This window comes from Megalobrama amblycephala, linkage group LG20, assembly GCF_018812025.1.
Source record: "Megalobrama amblycephala isolate DHTTF-2021 linkage group LG20, ASM1881202v1, whole genome shotgun sequence".
In the NCBI taxonomy this organism is placed as follows: Eukaryota; Metazoa; Chordata; class Actinopteri; order Cypriniformes; family Xenocyprididae; genus Megalobrama; species Megalobrama amblycephala.
Window position 1 is genome coordinate 21,422,297 of NC_063063.1, and position 22,121 is coordinate 21,444,417.

Here is a 22,121-nt window from a genome sequence, read left to right on the forward strand (position 1 = left end):
AGACCCCAGGCAACAAAATGCAATTTTGTAACAAAATACTTTTTTTTTTTTTTTTTTTTAAACAAATGTAATTTTACACTGTTTATTAATGTTTTTACTCCATGTTTGTGCAGTTTTTGGAGGATTTATCATATTTTCTAAATTTATATAAATAAATTAACAAATATTTTTTTAAATAGGTTTTTATACAAAAACAGCTTTTTATGTAAAATTCACTTTATACAGTAAAAGACCCACATTTCTAAATTTCATTCATGGGGATAACATGGATAATTTGACATGGTTTAGTGTAAGATTTTTGCCCATCTTTTGGAAAATGCAGTTATAAAAGTAAAAAACTATAATTTTTACCAGTAAATGCTGCAGAGCTCCACTATTTGCTATGTGCTATTTGACTGATTGAAAGACATCTTTTCATAAGTTTTTTTCAGTTGGATTCATATCTAAATATTCTGAAATCACAATTATAACAATAAAGGCTACTTTTTGTCAAAGTTTAGTATTTTGTAAATTTTAGTACATTTTACATAATAAGCTGTTTTTGTATAAAATGTTTTATTTATTTATTTATTTATTTATTTATATAAATTTAAAAGATATGACAAATCCTCCAAAAACTGCACAAATATGAAGTAAAAACATTAATAAACAGAGTAAAATTACATTTGTTTTTTAAAAAACAATTCTTTTGTTACAAAATTACATTTTGTTGCCTGGGGTCTGTGGAGACCCCGAAGACCCTGAGTGTGACCCCTTTTTTTACACTAACATAAAAACAAGATATCACTCTATTTTTTTTTTCCTTTGTAGATCTAGAAAGTGTTAACAACTGTACAAAGTTTCATGTCATTTGGACAAAGAGAACTTTTTGTTTTTATTTGAGCAAACGTCGTTTGGGGTCTGTGCAGACCCCAAAGACCCTATAAGGGTTAATAATGCATTTTATTATTATCAGCGTTGAAGACCATGAAACAGCATTGTTTTTTGGAAACCATGAAACATTTGCCTTTGATGAATAGAAAGTTCAATGAACAGCTTTTACTTGAAATATAAATCTTTTGTAAAATTATAAATGTCTTTACTGTCACTTTTTATCGATTTAATGCATCCTTGCTGAATAAAAGTATTAATTACAGTTTTTCTCAGTCGCTATGGTGCATTTCTCACACCACTGTTTACATTTGCACAACAGTTAGTTCAACCTCCACAACATTTAGTCATTTGTGCACATCATAGTAGCAGTTTCTCATTCCTTCGAACAAATTGCAAATGCTTTTGGACATGCATCAATTGCTTTCATACAACTCTCTGCTGTTTATAACATTATCATTTGCTTATGTCATGTCAGTCAAAATTAACTATACTTGTGAATGCTGAATAGTCATTCCATATAAAACTAATAGTCCTCATTTCATTGCTTGAGTCATTACATACAAAAATGTTGAACTAGTTGTCAAAATCTGTCAAGCAAATTTTACACATTTTTTTAAAATCTTTTTTTCCTGAAAATGTCTCCTAAATTGAACAATTTCTCTCAAGTGAATCTCAACTTTCACTGATGAGAAGGGGTGTGTGAAGCATTAGTTGCAACCAATGATAAGCCACTTCTCTACAGTCACTGTCAGAGGTGAATCCCATAAACCCCCATTTTACAAGCATATACGAACCAAGCAGGACATAGTGTGTACCATTTCTACAATACTGTGACACAGAAGTGGAAGGTCAGCCTCATGGAAGAGGGGTAAGGGTGCGGGGAAGAAGGGGAAGGGGACAAAACAGGGGAAGAGGAAGAAGAGGCCAATAGGCAGATCCCTGATGAAATCAGGGCTACAATTGTGGATCATGTTGTCAATCACGGCCTCACAATGGCTGAGGCTGGTCGAAGGGTGCAGCCAAATGTTGGGAGAACCACTGTAAATTCAATTATTCAAACATTTCGTTGGGAGAACAGGTGTGTATAAATGGACAGTAATTCAGCACTAAACAATCTGCACTGCACTACTGTCATCGTGTCATACATGAAGCTTGCAGTGGGACAAGAACTTGTCACTGTACAATTTACATTTAGACGTACAGCTTTACTGCATCACACATTTAGTGTATTGTAGTGTACAGTAGTGTTACAGTAAAGATTTGCCATATGTACTGCAATATTGTTTACAGTTGTGCACAGCTCTACCCAAAGGGAGTTTATGTTTGTTGCAAATAAGGGTGTATTTTTTCTTTTGCACAATGCTGTGAACAAATTAGAATTGCAAAGAGCATATGCAGTAAAAATGTGAAACATACATATTCAGTGTCTTGTACTCAGTTACCTCACTAAATACAGTAATGTGTAACTTTACTGTATTTTTCAAATGGCTGTGCAAATAGTATATAGTGCTGTCTTGAGCATTTTCAGGTAGTGTCACCAAGATCTGACTTTTTTGCATTACTTTTTTTCTTTAAATCTTACTTACCCCAAACTTTTAAAGTGTATCATGGTTTCCACAAAAATATTTAAGCAGAATAAATTGTTTTCAATATGATAATAATGAATATAATATAATGATTATAATTGAAATGTTTCTTGAGCACCAAATCAGCATATTAGAATGATTACGGAAGGATCATGTGACACTGAAGACATTAAAGGATTAGTCCACTTTTAAATAAACTTTTCCTGATAATTTACTCACCCCCATGTCATCCAAGATGTTCATGTCTTTCTTTCTTCGGTCGAAAAGAAATTAAGGTTTTTGATGAAAACATTCCAGGATTTTTCTCCATATACTGGACTTCAATGGGCACCAAACAGTTGAAGGTCAAAATTAGTTTCACTGCAGCTTCAAATTGTTCTACACGATCCCAGACGAGAAATAATGGTCTTATCTAGAGAAACAATCACTCATTTTCTAAAAAAAAATTACAATTTTATACATTTTAACCAGAAATGCTCATCTTTGAATTCCGGCAGTGTAGACACTGCTAAGTGTATTACTGCCCTCCACAGATCAAAGTTTGAACTAATTGTTATATACTTGCACTAGCATATTGCATATAAAATTACTTCAAACTTTGACCTGTGGAGGGCAGTGATACACTTAGCAGTGTCTACACTGCCGGAATTCTAATAGAGAAGAAGAAGAAGAGAGCTAGTTCAAGATGAGCATTTATGGTTAAAATGTATAAAAATTTTTTTTTTTTTTAGAAAATGAGTGATTGTTTCTCTAGATAAGACCATTATTTCTCGTCTGGGATCATGTAGAACAATTTGAAGCTGCAGTGAAACTAATTTTGACCTTCAACTGTTTGGTGCCCATTGAAGTCCACTATATAGAGAAAAATCCTGGAATGTTTTCATCAAAAATCTTAATTTCTTTTCGACTGAAGAAAGAAAGACATGAACATCTTGGATGACATGGGGTTGAGTAAATTATCAGGAAAAGTTTATTTAAAAGTGGACAAATCCTTTAATAAAATACATTAAAAAAGTTATTGTAAAATGTAATAATTTTCCACAATATTGCTAGTTTTTTTGCATTTTCAATTCAATGCAGCCTTGTTGGTGAGTTTTTTTTTTTTTTTTTTTTTTTTTTTTGGTGAATTGGGTAGTTTTGCATCGATTTATTAAATAAAGGTAAATAACAGATGAATGGCTGAGACTTACCCGATGGAGGCCATTTCGTCCGTATCCAGGCAGAGATGATGTTTTAACTGTTTGGGAGTCTACAGAGGACAGAATACTTTTGTATACTTAATGCCAGATTAAAGCTTTATTTGTTGTGCTTGTTTTCAAAGTTATGTGGCATTATACCTGTGGTACAGTTAGCGTATTGGGAGTCAAAACGCTGGGCGGCCACACTTCGTACGTATCTCTCTCTGTTCATCTCCTTTTCCATCTCCTCCTTCAGAATGAGCTTCCCAAGTCCAGACTGGATCTGCAGTTAAATACAGTGAAGACTTAATATAAGTCATTTTGAATCTCAAGTAAATGTATCTTGATTTAAGAGTGTTTAGTTATTTGAACTGGAAAGCAAGTCAAAAAATACTGAGTAAGAAAATTAATTTTTTTGTAGTGTAACACCCCAAAATCTCTTAAACAGATGCACTGTGTGTTGTTTAAATGAAGTCATTGTTATTCTTTTCAGTGCAAACATGCCATTTAGGTATGTCTGATGCGTAATAATTTCAGTGATTTTGGGTGATAAATCGATTCAGACAGCGTGTGTAAATAATGCTATGCAATGGAGCATAATTTGGCACATACTGTTTATGCATAAGTGGTTGCTTGCTTTGACTAAAAAAATGACACAAGCAATGTGTAAGCATTAATACGCTCTTGACCTTGCTGAGATGTTCTTCCTGAAGTTGTCTGCGCTTTAGTTGCTCTTCCTCTTCTTCGTCCCGTGACCGACTCCTCCCATCTGAGCCTGTACGTCCCGAACCAGGAAAGGATTTTCAAATAAAACCAAAAAGAAACAAAGAAAAAATCTTGAGATGAATGCAATATTGTCATGTCATTGTACCCATGGCGACCTTCAAACGGATCCTCTGAGTTCAGTTATACACATGGAAACAAAGCAATGGAAGAAAAATGACAGCATCACTTGAATAAATAATAATATAAAACCATCATGAATAAAAATAACAATAAAAACATGATCAGACTGAGTGGTGTAATGATTTTTTTGATTGGAAATGTCTTGGATTTATTAGTGTTGGCAAATCTTTGTGTCTGTATGTAAAGCCATCTATTGTGTTCTTTGGATTTACTGCCATCACAGCGGGGTCTAGGGGTAACCCGAAGGAAATAACAGGCTAAATTTACCATCAGCAATCCAAGAGTTCTTCATACACATTGTATTGAGAGCATCATTTAATTCACAAAAGGCTTCCATTAGTTTTTGGTTACTGCAGGGTTACCTAAAGCAGCGAGGGACGGCGGACACGGCCAGTAGTCGGTCTCGATCTTTGCGGTTTCGTCTGGCCGAGGGGCATGGGCAGCAGGGAACTTGGATGATTTGATGATGTCATCAGCAGACTTGCTTTGGGCTGCCAGGGCAGCTGGATCTGAATCGGTATTTTGGGGGAACTGCACTATCAGTGACGGCCTCTCATAGGCTTTCAATAAGTGCAGTGCTGGACAATCAGTTCAAAGCATGACATTACAAGAATTTTTATATGTAAACATGTAAATTAAATATTCTGAAAAATTGTTAAAATATTGTATATGTATTTTTTTTTATTTATCTAGCCTTTTTTTAGTAAAACACCAATAGGGTGTATTCAAAGATAGTATCAAATGCTTTGAATGTCAATGGCCAGTACTGCATATAATAAAGGACTGTATAAAGTGGATAGAGCACACATGCTACTGTTTGCAAATGTATAGATTTTTATTATATTAAGCAAGCAGAAAATGTATAAACTGTAGTTTGAAACCAGTAAATGGCAGAACTGTTCAAAAGGTGCCAATCGGTTTTTTTTTTAAACTATGTGTAGATTTATAGAGAATGCAAGATATAGACCAAAGCAGAGCCATTTGAGGTGTCAGTGAATTTGTTATGGGATCTGGCAGGCTATAACTCCATGCAGTGAAAAGGCAGAATCAAAGTTTTACGGCGGCTGTTAAAGAAGAGTATTTTAGTATCTTGTCGTGGGCGAGTCGCTTGTGAGGAAGCAATAAATAAAGAAAAAGGAAGTCTCCGAGATGAGAAAAGTTTATGATGTCAAATGGTACTTACATGTAAATACAGGATGTGATCATAACATCATAACCACAAATTAATGGATGGATGGAGTCAACACACATAAACAAACATACATAAATATTAAAAATAATAGTCAGAAATCATGCTTGCGCACACACCATAATGACTGTCACCAAAAATGTTTTATGAGATGATAGACAGATAGATAGATAGATAGATAGATAGATAGATAGATAGATAAAGACAGAGATAGATAGATAGATAGATAGATAGATAGATAGACAGAGATAGATAGATAGATAGATAGATAGATAGATAGATAGATAGATAGATAGATAGATAGATAGATAGATAAAGACAGAGATGGATAGATAGATAGATAGATAAAGACAGAGATGGATAGATAGATAGATAGATAGATAGATAGATAGATAGATAGATAGATAGATAGATAGATAGATAAAGACAGAGATGGATAGATAGATAGATAGATAGATAGATAGATAGATAGATAAAGACAGAGATGGATAGATAGATAGATAGATAGATAGATAGACAGAGATAGATAGATAGATAGATAGATAGATAGATAGATAGATAGATAGATAGATAGATAGATAGATAGATAAAGACAGATATGGATAGATAGATAGATAGATAGATAGATAGATAGATAGATAAAGACAGAGATAGATAGATAGATAGATAGATAGATAGATAGATAGATAGATAGATAGATAAAGACAGAGATAGATAGATAGATAGATAGATAGATAGATAGATAGATAGATAAAGACAGAGATGGATAGATAGATAAAGACAGAGATAGATAGATAGATAGATAGATAGATAGATAGATAGATAGATAGATAGATAGATAGATAGATAGATAGATAAAGACAGAGATGGATAGATAGATAGATAGATAGATAAAGATAGATAGATAGATAGATAGATAGATAAAGACAGAGATGGATAGATAGATAGATAGATAGATAGATAGATAGATAGATAGATAAAGACAGAGATGGATAGATAGATAAAGACAGAGATAGATAGATAGATAGATAGATAGATAGATAGATAAAGACAGATGGATAGATAGATAGATAGATAGATAGATAAAGACAGAGATGGATAGATAGATAGATAGATAGATAGATAGATAGATAGATACAGACAGATGGATAGATAGATAGATAGATAGATAGATAGATAAAGACAGAGATGGATAGATAGATAGATAGATAGATAGATAGATAGATAGATAGATAGAGATGGATAGATAGATAGATAGATAGATAGATAGATAAAGACAGAGATGGATAGATAGATAGATAGATAGATAGATAGATAGATAGATAGATAGATAGATAGATAGATAGATAGATAGATAGATAGATAGATAGATAGATAGATAGATAGAGACAGATAGATAGATAGATAGATAGATAGATAGATAGATAGATAGATAGATAGATAGATAGATAGATAGATAGATAGATAGATAGATAGATAGATAGATAGATAGATAGATAGATAGATAAACAACCATACCATGCTGTTTGTAGATTGGTGGTTTTCTATACATGTTAATGCCTTGGTCTGTGAATTAGAAAATAAAGATCTAGTTTTAATAACATTTTTATTGCAGTCTTAGTCTCAAATAAAATGCTCCAATCAACCAGTTATGACAATGATTTGGGGAAAAGCGATGCATATAAAGTATGACCAAAATTTCTGAATTATATGTGGCAGTACATGTACTCAGCATAAGAGGTCATCAAAATCTACCATTAAAAAACAATAAATAAGAAAAAGCATAAATGCAGAATGGAGGGAGAGAGACAGAGCAGAAAAACTCTAGAGAAGAAAAACAGGGAGATGATGCTCCAGCTCCTACCTGGGATGTGGAAATGTTTAGGGGTCAGAGAGAGGGTCGGGGTGGCCGGCCGAGAGGAAAGGGGAGAACTCCGGCCACTGGATGGCTCAGTGCCTCCAAACAAGAAGAGCAGAATAAGCGGGAGAAAGAAAAGAACAAAAAAAGAAGAAAAGAAGAAAAGAAAGAGAATAATGCCGGAATAAATCTTCACTGACGGAAAGATGGACGAACAGAAAAGGGCTTCAACAGAGAGGTGACAGAGAGACGGACTGGATCAGTGCGGGTCGGCCCCACGAAAGAGAACAGGTTTTGAAGGACAGACAGATGGAAAGAGAGGAATGGCTCAGGAAAGCAGCATGCAAATACTTCACAGTCATGAACATGGTATCATTCACCACCACAGTCATAAGGTACACATAAAATTCACACTGTTAGGAAGCCATTGTGTCTGATGCGATATGACTGAATATCCTTTAAAGGGCTAGTTTTTGCCTATATGAGGAAACAAGCATGCGACATATACACGTTCCAAAAAAATAGCGGGCTGCCTACATAGACAGCGTGTGCTCTCCTGCTGTTACAACAAGGCATGCATCTATTTTGCCTATATACACCCTTCACGGAGAAGGCAATCCCACAATGCACTCCAAATAAGTAGTGGTCCCACTTTATATTAGGTGTCATTAACTAATATGTACTTACATCAAAAAATAAGTACAATGTACTTATTGTGTTCTTACTGTATTGCATAAACACTTTCGCGGCTATGCTTTTTGTGCAATTATCTAATTTCTTATTTTGTTCTTTAAATTTTGAGTTGAACATTTCTTGACAGTTTTGTGATATTCATTCATATATTTTCATGACAATCAAGCATATCCTCAGTAATAATAATAATAATAATAATAAAAACAACTGAATTATGCAGAATTACAGGTTATGCTGAGTGTTTTAAAACACAAGTTTCATTTCAGTTAGGATGCAACCTTAGAAGACAGCTGCCTATGTAGGCAGTAAACAGCAAGACAGCTCACTAGATTTTGGAACAGAGTTATTAGTATAAGAATATTAGTAATGTCCAGTGTTGGGGAAAGTTACTTTTAAAATGAATGCATGACAATATTGCGTTACTCCCTAAAAAGGTAACTAATTGCATTACTTAGTTACTTTTTATGGAAAGTAATGAGTTACGTTACTTTTGCGTTACTTTTCTCGTCTTGGCTGTTTGTTTGTTTGTTTTTTTTCTAAAAACAAAAAAGTCCTATTTTTGTCAAATGTAAAGGCCGTTTCACACCAAAGGTGAAATGAATAAGTCTTAAGGCCCGTACACACCGGGACGAATATCGCACGCGTTTATCGTCAGCGTTTTTCGAGACGTTTTTTGTGTTCACACCCAAGCGATTTTCACCGGCGATGCGCCAAGTGAAAGTGCAAATTCACTCCCTGACAGTATGTGGCGCTTGTGCTTAACGGTAGTGCAATTAAACATATGATATTAATAAAGTTAAAGAAGATAAAAAAAAATGCATATATAAAATGGCATAGGCCTACATTATATATATATATATATATATATATATATATATATATATATATATATATATATATATACAGTATAGTCAGAAACGGTAGTGCAAATAAGTCACAATGACAGTAGTGCAAGTGAACGGTAGTGTAAATAAACATATTTATGAAACAGACATTCTCAACTATATTTCTTGAATGTAAAATAAAAAAAAAAGTAAAAATACAGAAATAATACACATCTGTGGCAGAGCACCCATAGTGTGCGTCTCAATCAGCTCTCTACTTCACTAGTCAGGGCACTGATCAGGGAGTCGGCCACATTCATTTACATGGTATACTGATACACGACCTAGGAAGCTAGGGAGCTGTTTGAGATGCAGGGATAGTTTGTAGGGGTCTTCCTCGTCTACTTACTTTCTCTTCGTCGTCTTGTGTGCTCGGCAAGACCGTTTTGTGCTTGAGCGCCACCAAGTCGTGTTTTACTGTAACTTCAGCAGCTCCAGGCACGTGAACAAAAGCGCCAATCTCATTGGTCGGCCAGTTTTTAACTTTTTTTTTTTTCGGGGTTTTTTTTTTTCAAACCAAAAAAACGAACCCGAGGCATTTTTTTAAAAATGACGCTTTTATGCCTTATGTTTTTCGCGTCGGTGTGCACACTCACATTGGCGCCCGTTGTTTAGTCACGAGGCGTTAAACGTCGGCGAAAATCGTGCGCGATATTCGTCCCGGTGTGAACAGGCCTTTAGGCTGAAGGAAATGCGAATTCACGCCTATACAGTAGAGGGCGCAGTTCAAACAAGCCAGCTGTGCTGCCATTCTGGAATATAGAGGAATAGGACTCACATTTAGTCTAAAACAAGTCTAGAATAATCATCCTGTTTACACAGCGCACACAACACCTCTGGACTCCCGATTTCTCTCAACATGGTTACAGGAGAGGTATCAGTCAGTAAATGGGAAAACAAAGTAACTTACATTACTTATTTGAAAAAAGTAACTCAGATATTTGGTAACACGATACTTTACTAGTTACTTGAAAAAAGTAATCCGATTACATATCTTGCCTTACTTGTAATGCGATTTTCCCCAACACTGGTAATGTCACAGTGACTTGGTTAAATGTTGGTTAATAAACTGTCATCAAATGAATCTAATTCTGAATAGTCAAAACACAGGACCAGCATGCATCTGAACTGCCTCAACAACAGCCATGAAGCCAAGACATACCTATGCAGAAAGAATCTGTGGAGAGGACAGAGGGACATTACACACATGAGCATGTGATTAGTAAACTGTGCATTAGCAACTTGCAATTACATGTGCTTCAGTTGCATCTACAGATCAAACGCAGCCCTTGAGCTCATAAGAGTGCCATTCAAGCATTTCAAGTCCAAGACTTGTGAATTTCAGGGCTGCCAAAAGCACAGCTTTACAAGCTAAAAAAAAAAATCAGTTCTCACATTCAAGACATTTCAGCAGGCCTGAATCAGAGGAGGGAGGTGGATTTGTATATACGGAACGATACTGAAACTGAGAATGAGACGAAGAGGTCGGGCAACGGGGGTGGAGAGGCCTTACCTTTGTTATGGGGGAGGAAGTGATGTCGGAAGGGGGAGGTAGGGCGTGTGTCGCTGTTGCTGGTGCGCAAAGAGGAGCAGAGCTTCAGCATTCCTGCCAGCCGCTCAGGGAAGAGGAACAGAGGAGTAGAACGAAGGAAAAAAGAGGACGGAAGGAGCACACATGAGCAGAGGAAGGAAAAAAGCTCAGGAGGAAACGGAAAGCAAGAAAAGGCCATGCGAGGCCACAAGGAGATCTCGCTCATCCATACACTCTGCTGGAATCCTATGGAGGGAGGATTTGGATCATTTCATTTGACTCACCTGGTCTGTGGAAGTGCTGGGGTGACTTTGAAAGGGGGGGTATGTAGTTATGGCGGTGGTAGACCGGAGAGCCGATGGAGCCCTGACTGGTGGATCTCTGAATGATGCGCTCCCTCATGTCATAGCAGCCCTACCGTGCATACACACACAACATAACATAACATGTGAAGGTTCAAAATATCATACACATTCACATTACTAAATGTTTTAAGACATGGTTAATGACATGTACTATTGGCTATACTGTAATAAAATAGCCTCTAACCTCAGCAGACGGGGTGGGAGACAGTGTCCTTGGAGACTGAAACATAACAGGAATAAGAGCTCTATTTAAGGATGCATCAGAATTTGCACTAAAATGTGGAGAGGAGACTGTATGCTAGATAGAGCAGGTCAGAAAACCAAAAAAATTGGATTAGGAATAGGAAAGTTAAATCATGCCACTGTGATTAGGCTTTTTAAGGTCAGAGTGGCTTTGGATATTAGGTAAGTTGTTAGATGAGTGAATATCACAAAACTGTCAAGAAATGTTCACCTCAAAGTCAAAAGTTTTGGATGAAGTCTCCTGCATTTAATTGATCAAAAATACAGTAAAACAGCAATATTGTGAATTATTATTAGAATTTAAAAAACGAATTATAAAAGCATTTTCAGCAGCCATTACTCCAGTCTTCAGTGTCACGTGATCCTTCAGGAGTAATTTTTTAAAGGCGCAGTATGTAAGAATTCTGTTTGCAAGAGGCCTATTCAAAACAAAGGTAGCTTGATGACGCTAAGTTTGAGCGTGGAATCTTGGGACATGTGGTCTTCACCTCAACGGACGGTGCAAAAGAATCGGCATAGGACTCGGGAAGAAATCGTGTTCATGGATTCGATTATTAACGTTACTGTAGTATGAAGCAGAGCAGGACCAAGTGTTGTGGGAGCTGAACGAGGCCGCTGGAGTGATTGCGCAACACACGCCTCACGAGCAGCAGAACTTTTATTATGCCACAGTCGCCGGCGTCGAGTTTCCGGTCAGAGTATGAGGTAACGCAGCTCTGTTTATCATATTAGATACATTTGAGTGTGTTGAAAATGATGTTATAACGTTACTCTGTGCGTTCGCTCGGCGGCTGCTGTGAGACACTGCAGTAAGTTAGATCGATTTTAGAATATCACAATAAATGCTGGATGGCTTGTGTTGATAAATGGCATGCAATTAATTTTAAAACATATTGTATGATGGAGAAAATCTGTATTACTGTTACTAAAAATAAAGCTGCATCTGATTATGCTATGTTAGCTACTTGACAAAATAGTGCTTTTCTCTGAGGCATGGTAAAGCATGGTACATGGTAAAATTAGATTTAAACAATAAGACTAAACGTGTTGAGCTATATAACAATAATTCGTTTTCTGAAATATATCAAAACAGTTGTTCCCTTGTCTATTAAAACGTGTAATATATTAAAACGTCTTTGGTGTTTCCATGGTTTCTACAAAATAAAACCGGAAACCGAGGGTAACGCGGGTATGACGCCATTGACAGGCGACTCCTCACACGTCCCGGAGCCTTGGTTAAAATTGCAATTTTCTCATGATTTACAAATAGTTGCAAACATTTGGGATGTTGTAAGTACTCAACTGAACAAAATATATAACACTGGCCTACTGCAAAATTATTACATATTGCACCTTTAATATGCTGATTTGGTGCTTAAGAAACATTAATTTTTATTATCAATGTTGAAAACAGTTGTGCTGCTTAATATTTCTTTTTTAAGAAATATTTAAGATTCTTTGATGAATAGAAAGTTCAAAAGAACTTTATTTATTTAAAATATTAACTTTTTATAATAGCGCGACCTGAAGTCTTTACTGTCATTTTTGATCAATTTAATGCATCTAATATTCATTTCTTTGAGAAAAAATCATACCGACCCCAAACTTTTGAACACACACGACAATTCTTCATAGACTTAATGGTTTTTATACTGTACAAACTGTATATTCTATCCCCCTACACTTTCCCTACTCCTAAACCTACCCATCACAACTTTTGGCATTTTATGAATTAAAAATAAAAACCCCATTTAGTATGTTTTTAAAGCCATTTGGTTTAGAAGGACACAGGAAGTGTCCATATAAACCATATTTATGTCATTATATACATTTGTGTCCTCATAAACCATATATAGGGTCAATTCAGAGTGATTGGGACACTTTTTGCCATTAAGAAGACTTGGAAAAAGTGTCCCAATCAATATATATATATAGAGGCTTAATTTTTTTAAACAATATGTCATTTCTTAGTTATTACTTGGGACATTTCTTTGTGAGATTCACCCAGCTGTAGCAAGGATAAAGACAGACAGACAAACAGGACAAACATGAGAACACACTCCAGCAGCACACTCTTGCTTCTTTGTAGCCATTAATTATACAGAGTTCTTCCTCCAGCGCTCAAGGGACAGCTGAAGTTTAGTGCCATCTCCATCATAAGCACATTTAGGAGAGAGAAAAATGCAGCCACAGCTCACAACCTGACTGTGTCAGAGTTCAGAGGGAGGTCACTGACAACTTACTGTTTCTGCTGACAGTGAGGAAGGGTCTTGTGGCAGGGTCTGGGAATGTGGACACAGAATTAAAATCACTATAACGTATTATGTCATACGTCATGGAAAGAGTTGCATTTTCTGTGACCCAACATGCATCGCATGATGTTTTAAATTAAATGAATGTAATGAAGGAATCGCACAGAAGCGCTTGCAGCGTCTGTTTTGAATGTTAGATGCTGTCTAATGTCATGATAAAGCCTTAATTGATACTTGACACAGATCAGTTAATTGAGAATGAGCCTGAATCTACATTATTGCCATGGCAGATTTAGAAGCTTCCACAGTTTTCCACTGGGTTTTTGAGTACACACTTCAAGTGACTGTCACTTGGAGATTCTAGAGACTATGAAGTACTTACTTAGAGAGCAGCTTTTCAAATGAGACTGAGAGTACAGACAACGGCCAGTGAGATGAGCGAAACTAGGTGTGAGAGGCAGTAGATGTTCATGCTTATTAAATTAGTTTAGTTTTTGTGAATCAATATGTTAGTTGTGTTCTTATTAGTTTGGGTTGGTAATCCACAAACTAATTGGTCATGTCAGCAGCCTTATTTCTATCCTGCTTACACTTACTGTGGCTCTGCCTCTGGTAGGGCTGCCACCTGAGGCTCTGACAGGCTGTAGGGGAGGAAAGGGTTGAGTTTGGTTACTCTAAAAACTTGTCAGTGACTCAAAAAAAAAAACGTTATGCATTAAAGGAATATTCTTGGTCAGTTGTCTGTTACCTGAGATAATTTTTATTGACACACTGTAAAAAGAACTGTTGATTTAACTTAAAAAAGCAAGTTACCTGGTTGCCTTAAAATTTTGAGTTCATTGAAATTAAAAATTTGAGTTAATACAATGAAGGCGATTGGTTTAATAAACAGAAACGCAAAATATTATGTTATATCTGAACCACATAAATTATCCTAGTTGATTTGACAAAAGAAAAATGTTGTGATAACAAATCATGAGAATATTTTTTTACAGTGCAGTAATATACTTACAATGAATGGCTTACTAGCTAGTGGGTCGCACTGCAAAGAAAATAAACTATGCTTTTTCGAAAGTATAACATGATGTTGTAGCGATATAATTGCTTGCTTCTTTTTTGTGCAGTTATAGCTGCTTTACATGTCAAATCAAACTCATGTCATGAATGTAACCCCTCCGGTCCTACTCGCCCCGCTCCGAGCAGGACTCGAACTGGCATCTCCGGCATGGGAGGTGGGCGCGCTAACAAGGACGCTTTAGCGTCTTTAGCATCAGCCGCTAGTGCACCTCTTGAGATCAGGGGAGTGAGGTTTACTCACACTAGCTGGCCTCCGTTGCACTCACCCCCCTAAACCTCACTCCCATCAGGGTCACGGCACCAACGTAACCCCTCCAGATCAGCTCGTCCCACTCCGTGCAGGATTCGAACCAGCGTTTCCGGTACGGGAGGCAGGTACGCATTTGGGTCTGTCCATAACCATAATTTCCTGCACCTAAAGAAGTAGTCCCACCTCAGAAGGATGATTTAGACAACTTCAAACTTTAAAGCTCAAAAAACAAACATTTTTGATTTAAGTAAGTGCTAACAAAAATGCTGACCCACTTGCTTGATAGGCTTCCATTGTAAATATTTTACTGTAAATGCATTTTCTGTTTGTTTATACACAATCAAAAACAAGTCTAAATTACTGTAACCACAGATGCAGATTTAAAAAAAAGGGAATATTCCTTTAACATGCATCTTCATCACTGCAGACTGCCTGAGATCTGATTATGGTCACCAGGGGGCGCTGTGACACTGCTGTCTCTACACAGAGAATGCGCACAGGCGTTTTCAGGTACAGAAGAGCAATGTTTAATAGACAAAGGGAACCCAAGAGCAGTCACAGAGAATAAAAAAAAACATCTCTCATACATTCTTTTCATGCATAGACATAGCTAACATGTTGACAGGAATACATGCGATGTACATGATCACATACAGAGAAATGAGCAAAAACACACACTTGCTCACATCTGCTCTGTCTGCGGCCTGAGAGCCTAAACCGATAGTGTTTTTTTTTTTTTTGGAAAACTAATGGGATCATGGGGTCAGAGAGCTATTATAGTTACTGTGACAAAGTAGGGACCTGGGGATGGGATGGTATTATAACAAATATGGAGCATTGGGTCTGTCATATAGGAGTAGTCTGTAGAGTCTGTGCCAGAAGGCTAAAGTGGCCAAAACCCAAGTGCAGGTTTGGTAATGGAGACTAGACCAGTGGCTCTCAACCAGGGGACCGGGGCAAGGCCGACTAGACTATACTGAAGAACAGGAATCTTACATGTATAGAGAATGGCTGTTCACACATTTTTAGACAGGTACACTGTCTGATTTGAGGTAAAATGGCTAGAGTTTAATTTTTATGAAAGCCACACCTAGTCCAAAAAAATATGAGAATAAATATATATAAACATAAATCAGAGACATCATGTCTACTCAGCCATATAGTGGCTATATCTATCATTTTAGGTCATAATAGCACATCGTTTGTTAATCAGAAAGACACTAAAAGTTTACGATTCAGGTTACCTCTCCAGGGCTGTGCCTTCCTTGTCTTTCCAGGGTGGAGGAGGTGGAATGGAGAGACTCATAGGATATCATGTCTGGGCGCTCTATGTCATAAATGGCCTTGACTCTGGGAATGGCTGCTAGGTCCTTGTAATCAATAATCTCATTGTCTACTTTTGCCTGGAGGAAGGAGAGGATGAGGGACAGGGGAAGGGGACATATAGGTGGAGAAACACAGGGAGAAAAGGTGTTGATGAGGAAGAGGTCAGGGCACAGGTCAAAGGTCATCCAAAGCTCTCACAAAGGTCATCACACGGGGTGAACACACTGTGGAAAGATGAACGCTGTTGCTGGAGGCATGCTTATGCGAAAAGCTAACCAACTTAACATTTGCTTAACAGACTTTCAGTGTTAATGTAAATTTGTTTACATGCAAAAATGATGCTACAGATGTCAAATACAAGGCGAAGGCAAAGAGTGGAGAGAAGTTGAAACTCCTGTGCTTTTCCTGCATGTCCAGGAGTTTTTTTTTTTTACATTGACCCTGAAGTATACCAGCATCAGAATCCGTTGTGCATTGATTGGTAAGATCTGACAGACTCAGGAAACGATTGGGGGCGCCGATGAGCGGGACTCACATAGATGGTGTGACCTGGAGATCCAGGTATGCTAGAGCCAGGTCTCGAACAGATACTCTCAGACGATGACCTTGTGGGCTGCGGGAGAATGAGATGTTGTATTAGCAATAAGCTGAAGATAACCGACACACATATTCCTAAACACACTCATGTCAGTGGGAAGCTTAAAGGGGTTGCTCAGCTACAAATGAACATTTTGTCATCAGTTACTCACGCTCATGTCATTTCAAAACTGTTTAATGTTCTTTTTTTCCATGGAACACAAAAGGAGAAGTTGTGAAGAATGTTCACAATGCTCTTTTTTTTACAATGGAAGTGAATGGAGACTGGGGTTTTAAACTCCAAAAGAGCACCATAAAAGCATTGTAAAGTAACACTATACACTATCTAAGCTATATTTCACGTCTTCTGAAGCTTTCTGTGAGGAATATGCTGAAATTTAAATAGTTCTTGTTGGTCATATTTCACTTTCATTGCATTGAAAAGTGCAGCTTGGACATTTCGCTAAATATCTCTGTTTTATACAGGAAAAAAACCTATGTGAAATCTGTGACTACATACATGTAATTTGAATGTTTTAATGTTTTTGGATACTTAATTGCATGTTAATCACAATTAAATGAAAATGTATTATAGTTTAAATGTATATTGTGTGCTGTCACCCACCTAAGTAGCACATTATACATAATTTCATAATTCACTGTTTTCTTTGAAATATGGTTAAAGTGCACTTCTGAATGTACTGACTGGCATTTACAGTAAACTAAAACATAATTCAATGTCATTTCTATTGATATTTTCTATCTAAATTATGTCATGTATTTAAAAATATGTCTAATTACACAAATTATGACATTGCAATTTAGTACTGATTTAAAATGTTAAACTTTTAATTTCATATTATTACAAAGTGTACTTTTTATAAGTGTGTTGTTAAGAAACAAAATAATGAAAGTACTCTCTATATGTGGCCTTTTAATTAATATTATACAGTACCTGCAAGTTTATATATACAGTTTTATAAAAATATTGAAAGTACACTACATGTGCACATTCAGCAATTAAGTGCACTTCTTTTACACAAGGAAAGTCATACAGGTTTCAAAAGATATGAGTATGAATGACGAGAGTAAATGATGACAAAAATTTTATTTTGGGGTAAAGTAGGCACATTCTTGAGCTTTCATTAAGCAAAAATTAGAAAACCACAGGATTTCCAGCACTTATATATCGCCTCATACTCCAACGCAAGCCTTCCCAAGATGCATTCGGTTTCATATCATACAATCAGTGCAGCCAGTGCAGCCAATCCCTCAGATATGACTCTTGGTCAAATGTCACCAAAAACACCTGAATTGGACAATCTTTAGGAACAGTATTCCGTATGAGAGGCCAGTTATGCTACATGGTGAGCTCATATCTGAGACCGTTCTGCATGAAGAGTCAAACAGCCGTCATTACTGTAATGGTGAATGGAGCCCTGGAGGGCTTGAGCCACATGCCTGCAGCAGTGAAAAGCGCAATGATTCACACACAGGCTGTTATGGGGAAGTTGGCGAAGGCGGAAAGCCCTCTGCTGGTGGGTGACTGCAAATGCAAGAGCTGCAAAACACATTCAGGGGTTCCCCCACTCTGCTGCCAGAAGCAGAATACAGTACCTGCCTTTCTGATTGGTGCAGAGAGGTTACTGAGGGTGGGAGGGGCTGTGAAGGGAGGAAAAGGCATCGCAGGATATGACATCACACTCAACAAAACACTTGAATCATATACCTTAGCCAGCAGTCATCTAACTCAAGCACTGCATCCATAGTCATCTACTCGCAGCCTTGCTTGCTATCCTATGCATGCGGGCAGATCCTAATTTCAGGTTTTGTGGGATATAAGGTTATTTTTGTGAAATTATAACATCTCCATGAGGATTATAACCTTAAAACTTGCAGGAGGAGAGAGCAAGCATATTCTTATTGTGTATGTGTGCTGGTTCACTCTTGCTGAGGGGGGTACCAGTCAAAAATTTGGAATATTTTAAATTTTTTGTTTTTGAAAAAAGTCTCTTTTGCTCACCAAGGCTGCATTTATTTGATCAAAAATACAGTAAAATTGTGAAATATTTTTGTTTAAGTAAACACAACCTTTGTAAGCATGAGAGACTTCTTTTAAAAACATTAAAAAAATCTTAATTATTCCAAACTTTTGACTGGTAGTGTACAGTAATTTAACTAATATGAAGCTAATAAAACACACAGCAGTTCAGTCTTGCTTCGGAGTAAAGCAGGACGGTTGTTGGAGGAAGCTGTGTTAGCCGAAAGCATTGCAGTTTGGAGGGAGTGCAGAGCAGAAGACTGCAAACCTCACGACTGCCCAGGGGACGCAGGCCCAGTCGAGAGCCACCTGGGCCCCGGCTCTGAATCTGAGACTGGGGGTAAAAGATATCAAACGGACTGGGTTTTCCTTTAGGATGTTGCCAAGCTGCCTAAGGAGGAGAATCACAACAGAATGGACAAAATACTCACTGACAAACACACACATACACTCACTAGAGCACCTGAGACTTAATTTTAACTTTGGAGTCACTGGGGGAAGTTTTGAAACATGCTTTGAAGAATGTGAGCATTTCAAACATCTCCCAGGGTTTCGTAGACTGTTGTTTTTGGGATGTAGATGTTTTTTCTGGGAACAATATGAGGGAGGAGCTCAGCAAAGTTTTCTCTTCCAGAGAGAGAGACAGGGCTGATTAAGTGACTGACTGGCTGACAGTAAGTGTTTAGATAGATAGATAGATAGATAGATACTCACTCTGTACTTCTCTTCCACTCTACTGTTGTTCTTACAGTCTGGATGCCATACTGTAGAACCTTTGGGAGATAGAAATCAAGACAAAATATGTGGGTGGGGTATATCAGAATTATATTACCACATGATTTCCCCCCCTATTACAAATTGCACATTCCAACAACACATTTTCTTAATTATAGTGTTGACCTCATTCATGAAGCTCAACCAGTCAACCCTGTTAAAAAAGTCACCAAATGGTCAAATATTTTTCCTTAATTTATGGGAAATAATACTATTATCCCATCTAATTATTATGGGATATATATATATATATTATATAGTATTATATGTGTGTGTGTGTATGCAAAAAATTCAAACCCCATGAACAATGAACAAAAAATAAACTTAGCTCGACTTTCAACCCTGTTACCAAAGTTATCATAAGAAAAATATCAAATAAATATTTTTTTCTCTTAATTTATGGGGAAAATAAATACATACATAACTATTTATATATATATATATATATATATATATTTTTTTTTTATTATGCTAAAATAACAAAATCAGCTGTATTTAGACAAGTCAAAAATTATGGCAACTGTATTAAAACAGCTGTATTTGGACTTGTCTCAATGATAAAAGGGTTACAAAAACTGCAATACCCATGAGCAATGAACAGATAATAAAACAACTCATTTAATATTTATTTTGACTTTCAACCCTGTTACCAATTTATTGTAATAAAAAAATAATCAAACAAATGTTTTCTTTAATTTACAGAAAATATCAATTTATCAATAATGACTGTTTTGTTTTATTTTATTTTACTTACTTTTTGAAAAAATAACAAAATAATCTGCATTTAGACAAAAAAACATGAACAATGAAGTGAAACAACAACAACAACAACAACAACAAATCGAGCGCAGCGTTAGTTCAGTCAGGCCACGTAGGCATAGTGCCGCGACCAGCTGACGCGGTCAGCTGTCAAATCGCTCCAATCATTACTATTCTCCTATTAGACACGGGACATATATACGTGGCATCGCTGCTCGGTAAGTATGCTCAAACTGCTCGCAACCCTCCCTCCCTCCCCATTATAAGCATGAGCATATTACAGTGCACCTTCTGGTTGTCGTCTTCTTTTGTTCCAGATCACTACCTTTAAAGTCAATAAGGCTTCAAGTCCCGGCCGGCATGGACCTCACTGCTGAGAGACACTCATCCTCATAACCAAGCTACAGTATAGACGTCCTACTGCCATATCTACATGATACCACGTTCGCTCTTAAAGACATTACTAGTGTCTTAATTGTCTGTGTATTTCCAAGCTGATGGTTCCGGGGGGTTAATGTTAAAGCTCTTGTATGTCCAATTAATTTTGGAGCAAGAACCCCCGTAAGGAACCATACCGCCAAAGATAATTGTGTTCAATAAACTCAGTAACTTCCCAAAGTGGTCCTGTCTGAACTTAGTTTGAACCCTGTTACCAAAGTTATCATAACAAAAAATAATCAAACAAATGTTTTCTTTAATTTACGGAAGATATAAATTTATCAATAATGACTATTTGATTTTATTTACTTTTTGATAAAATTACAAAATAAGCTGTATTTAGACATGAACAATGAACGGAAAATAAAACAACTTAGTTTGACTTTCAACCCTGTTACCAAAGTTATCATAACAAAAAATAATCAAACAAATGTTTTCTTTAATTTACTGAAAATATAAATTCATCAATAAAGACTATTTTATTTTATTTTATTTTATTTACTTTTTGATAAAATAACAAAATAAGCTGTATTTAGACATGAACAATGAACTGAAAATAAAACAGTTTATGGTCTGACTTTCAACCCTGTTACCAAAGTTAACGTAAGAAAAATGATCAAATAAAATTTTTTCCCTTAATATATGGTTAATATAAATATATAACTAATATTTTATTTTATTAAAAAACAGCTGTATTTAGACAACATTATGGCATTAAGCAATGAACAGACAATAAAAAAAAACCCTCATATAATATCTAGTTTCAAGGGTAATTTTGTAGAATTTTGATGAAGCTTCAATCCTCTGTACTAAATGTAGCATTAAATTTTGTGCTCACCCTGTAGGTACATCTCCTCTCCCTCCGTGAACATTTGATTGCACCTGCTGCATCGTGCACAGCTTGGATGGTAGTGCTTATCTCCTGCCTGTGAGGGGGAAAAGGTCAACATTCAGAGGTCAACAGATTTCACAAGAAAAAACATTCCAGTGAGACACAAAACAGACATGTTCCTTAACAGCTGTGGCAAAGCAGAACAGTCTGCGGGGGACAAAACAGGTGTGCAGTCATTTCATTGCACTTCACTTATTCTAAAAGAAGGCGTGTGTGTGTGTGTGTGTTCTCAATGAATGAAGCTCTGTTAAGATCTGCAGAGTCACTGTCTGCAGCACACTATCCCGTATTACCTTACCCTGCCACACAAATAATACCTTCCTGACCTCCGGATGCTTCCAGGTCAAGAGAACAATAGCAGCATAAAGGCATTCACACATACACATGCTTGCTTGACAGACATATTAATGTATAAATATAGATTTTATTT

At 36.5% G+C, this 22,121-nt stretch overlaps 1 protein-coding gene across 49 annotated transcripts in view; it reads right to left on the minus strand.

Moving 5' to 3' along the window:
* ablim1b (actin binding LIM protein 1b) overlaps positions 1-22,121 on the minus strand; it is a 112,813-nt gene that overhangs the window by 6,344 nt on the left and 84,348 nt on the right. For 6 of the 49 annotated variants that reach the window (XM_048171473.1, XM_048171507.1, XM_048171494.1 and 3 more), the window contains 18 exons: positions 21,638-21,725; positions 19,543-19,601; positions 19,097-19,219; positions 18,405-18,449; positions 16,747-16,824; positions 16,130-16,288; positions 14,155-14,199; positions 13,550-13,588; positions 11,248-11,283; positions 10,983-11,112; positions 10,681-10,773; positions 10,330-10,344; positions 7,597-7,689; positions 7,251-7,298; positions 4,906-5,103; positions 4,327-4,412; positions 3,797-3,920; positions 3,650-3,708 (listed from right to left, as the gene is read on the minus strand). In XM_048171473.1, coding sequence (XP_048027430.1) covers positions 3,650-3,708; positions 3,797-3,920; positions 4,327-4,412; positions 4,906-5,103; positions 7,251-7,298; positions 7,597-7,689; positions 10,330-10,344; positions 10,681-10,773; positions 10,983-11,112; positions 11,248-11,283; positions 13,550-13,588; positions 14,155-14,199; positions 16,130-16,288; positions 16,747-16,824; positions 18,405-18,449; positions 19,097-19,219; positions 19,543-19,601; positions 21,638-21,725 — 1,518 coding nt within the window. The remainder of the gene's footprint in view (positions 1-3,649; positions 3,709-3,796; positions 3,921-4,326; positions 4,413-4,905; positions 5,104-7,250; positions 7,299-7,596; positions 7,690-10,329; positions 10,345-10,680; positions 10,774-10,982; positions 11,113-11,247; positions 11,284-13,549; positions 13,589-14,154; positions 14,200-16,129; positions 16,289-16,746; positions 16,825-18,404; positions 18,450-19,096; positions 19,220-19,542; positions 19,602-21,637; positions 21,726-22,121) is intronic. The other 43 variants (XM_048171477.1, XM_048171478.1, XM_048171475.1 and 40 more) reach the window with 43 other exon arrangements.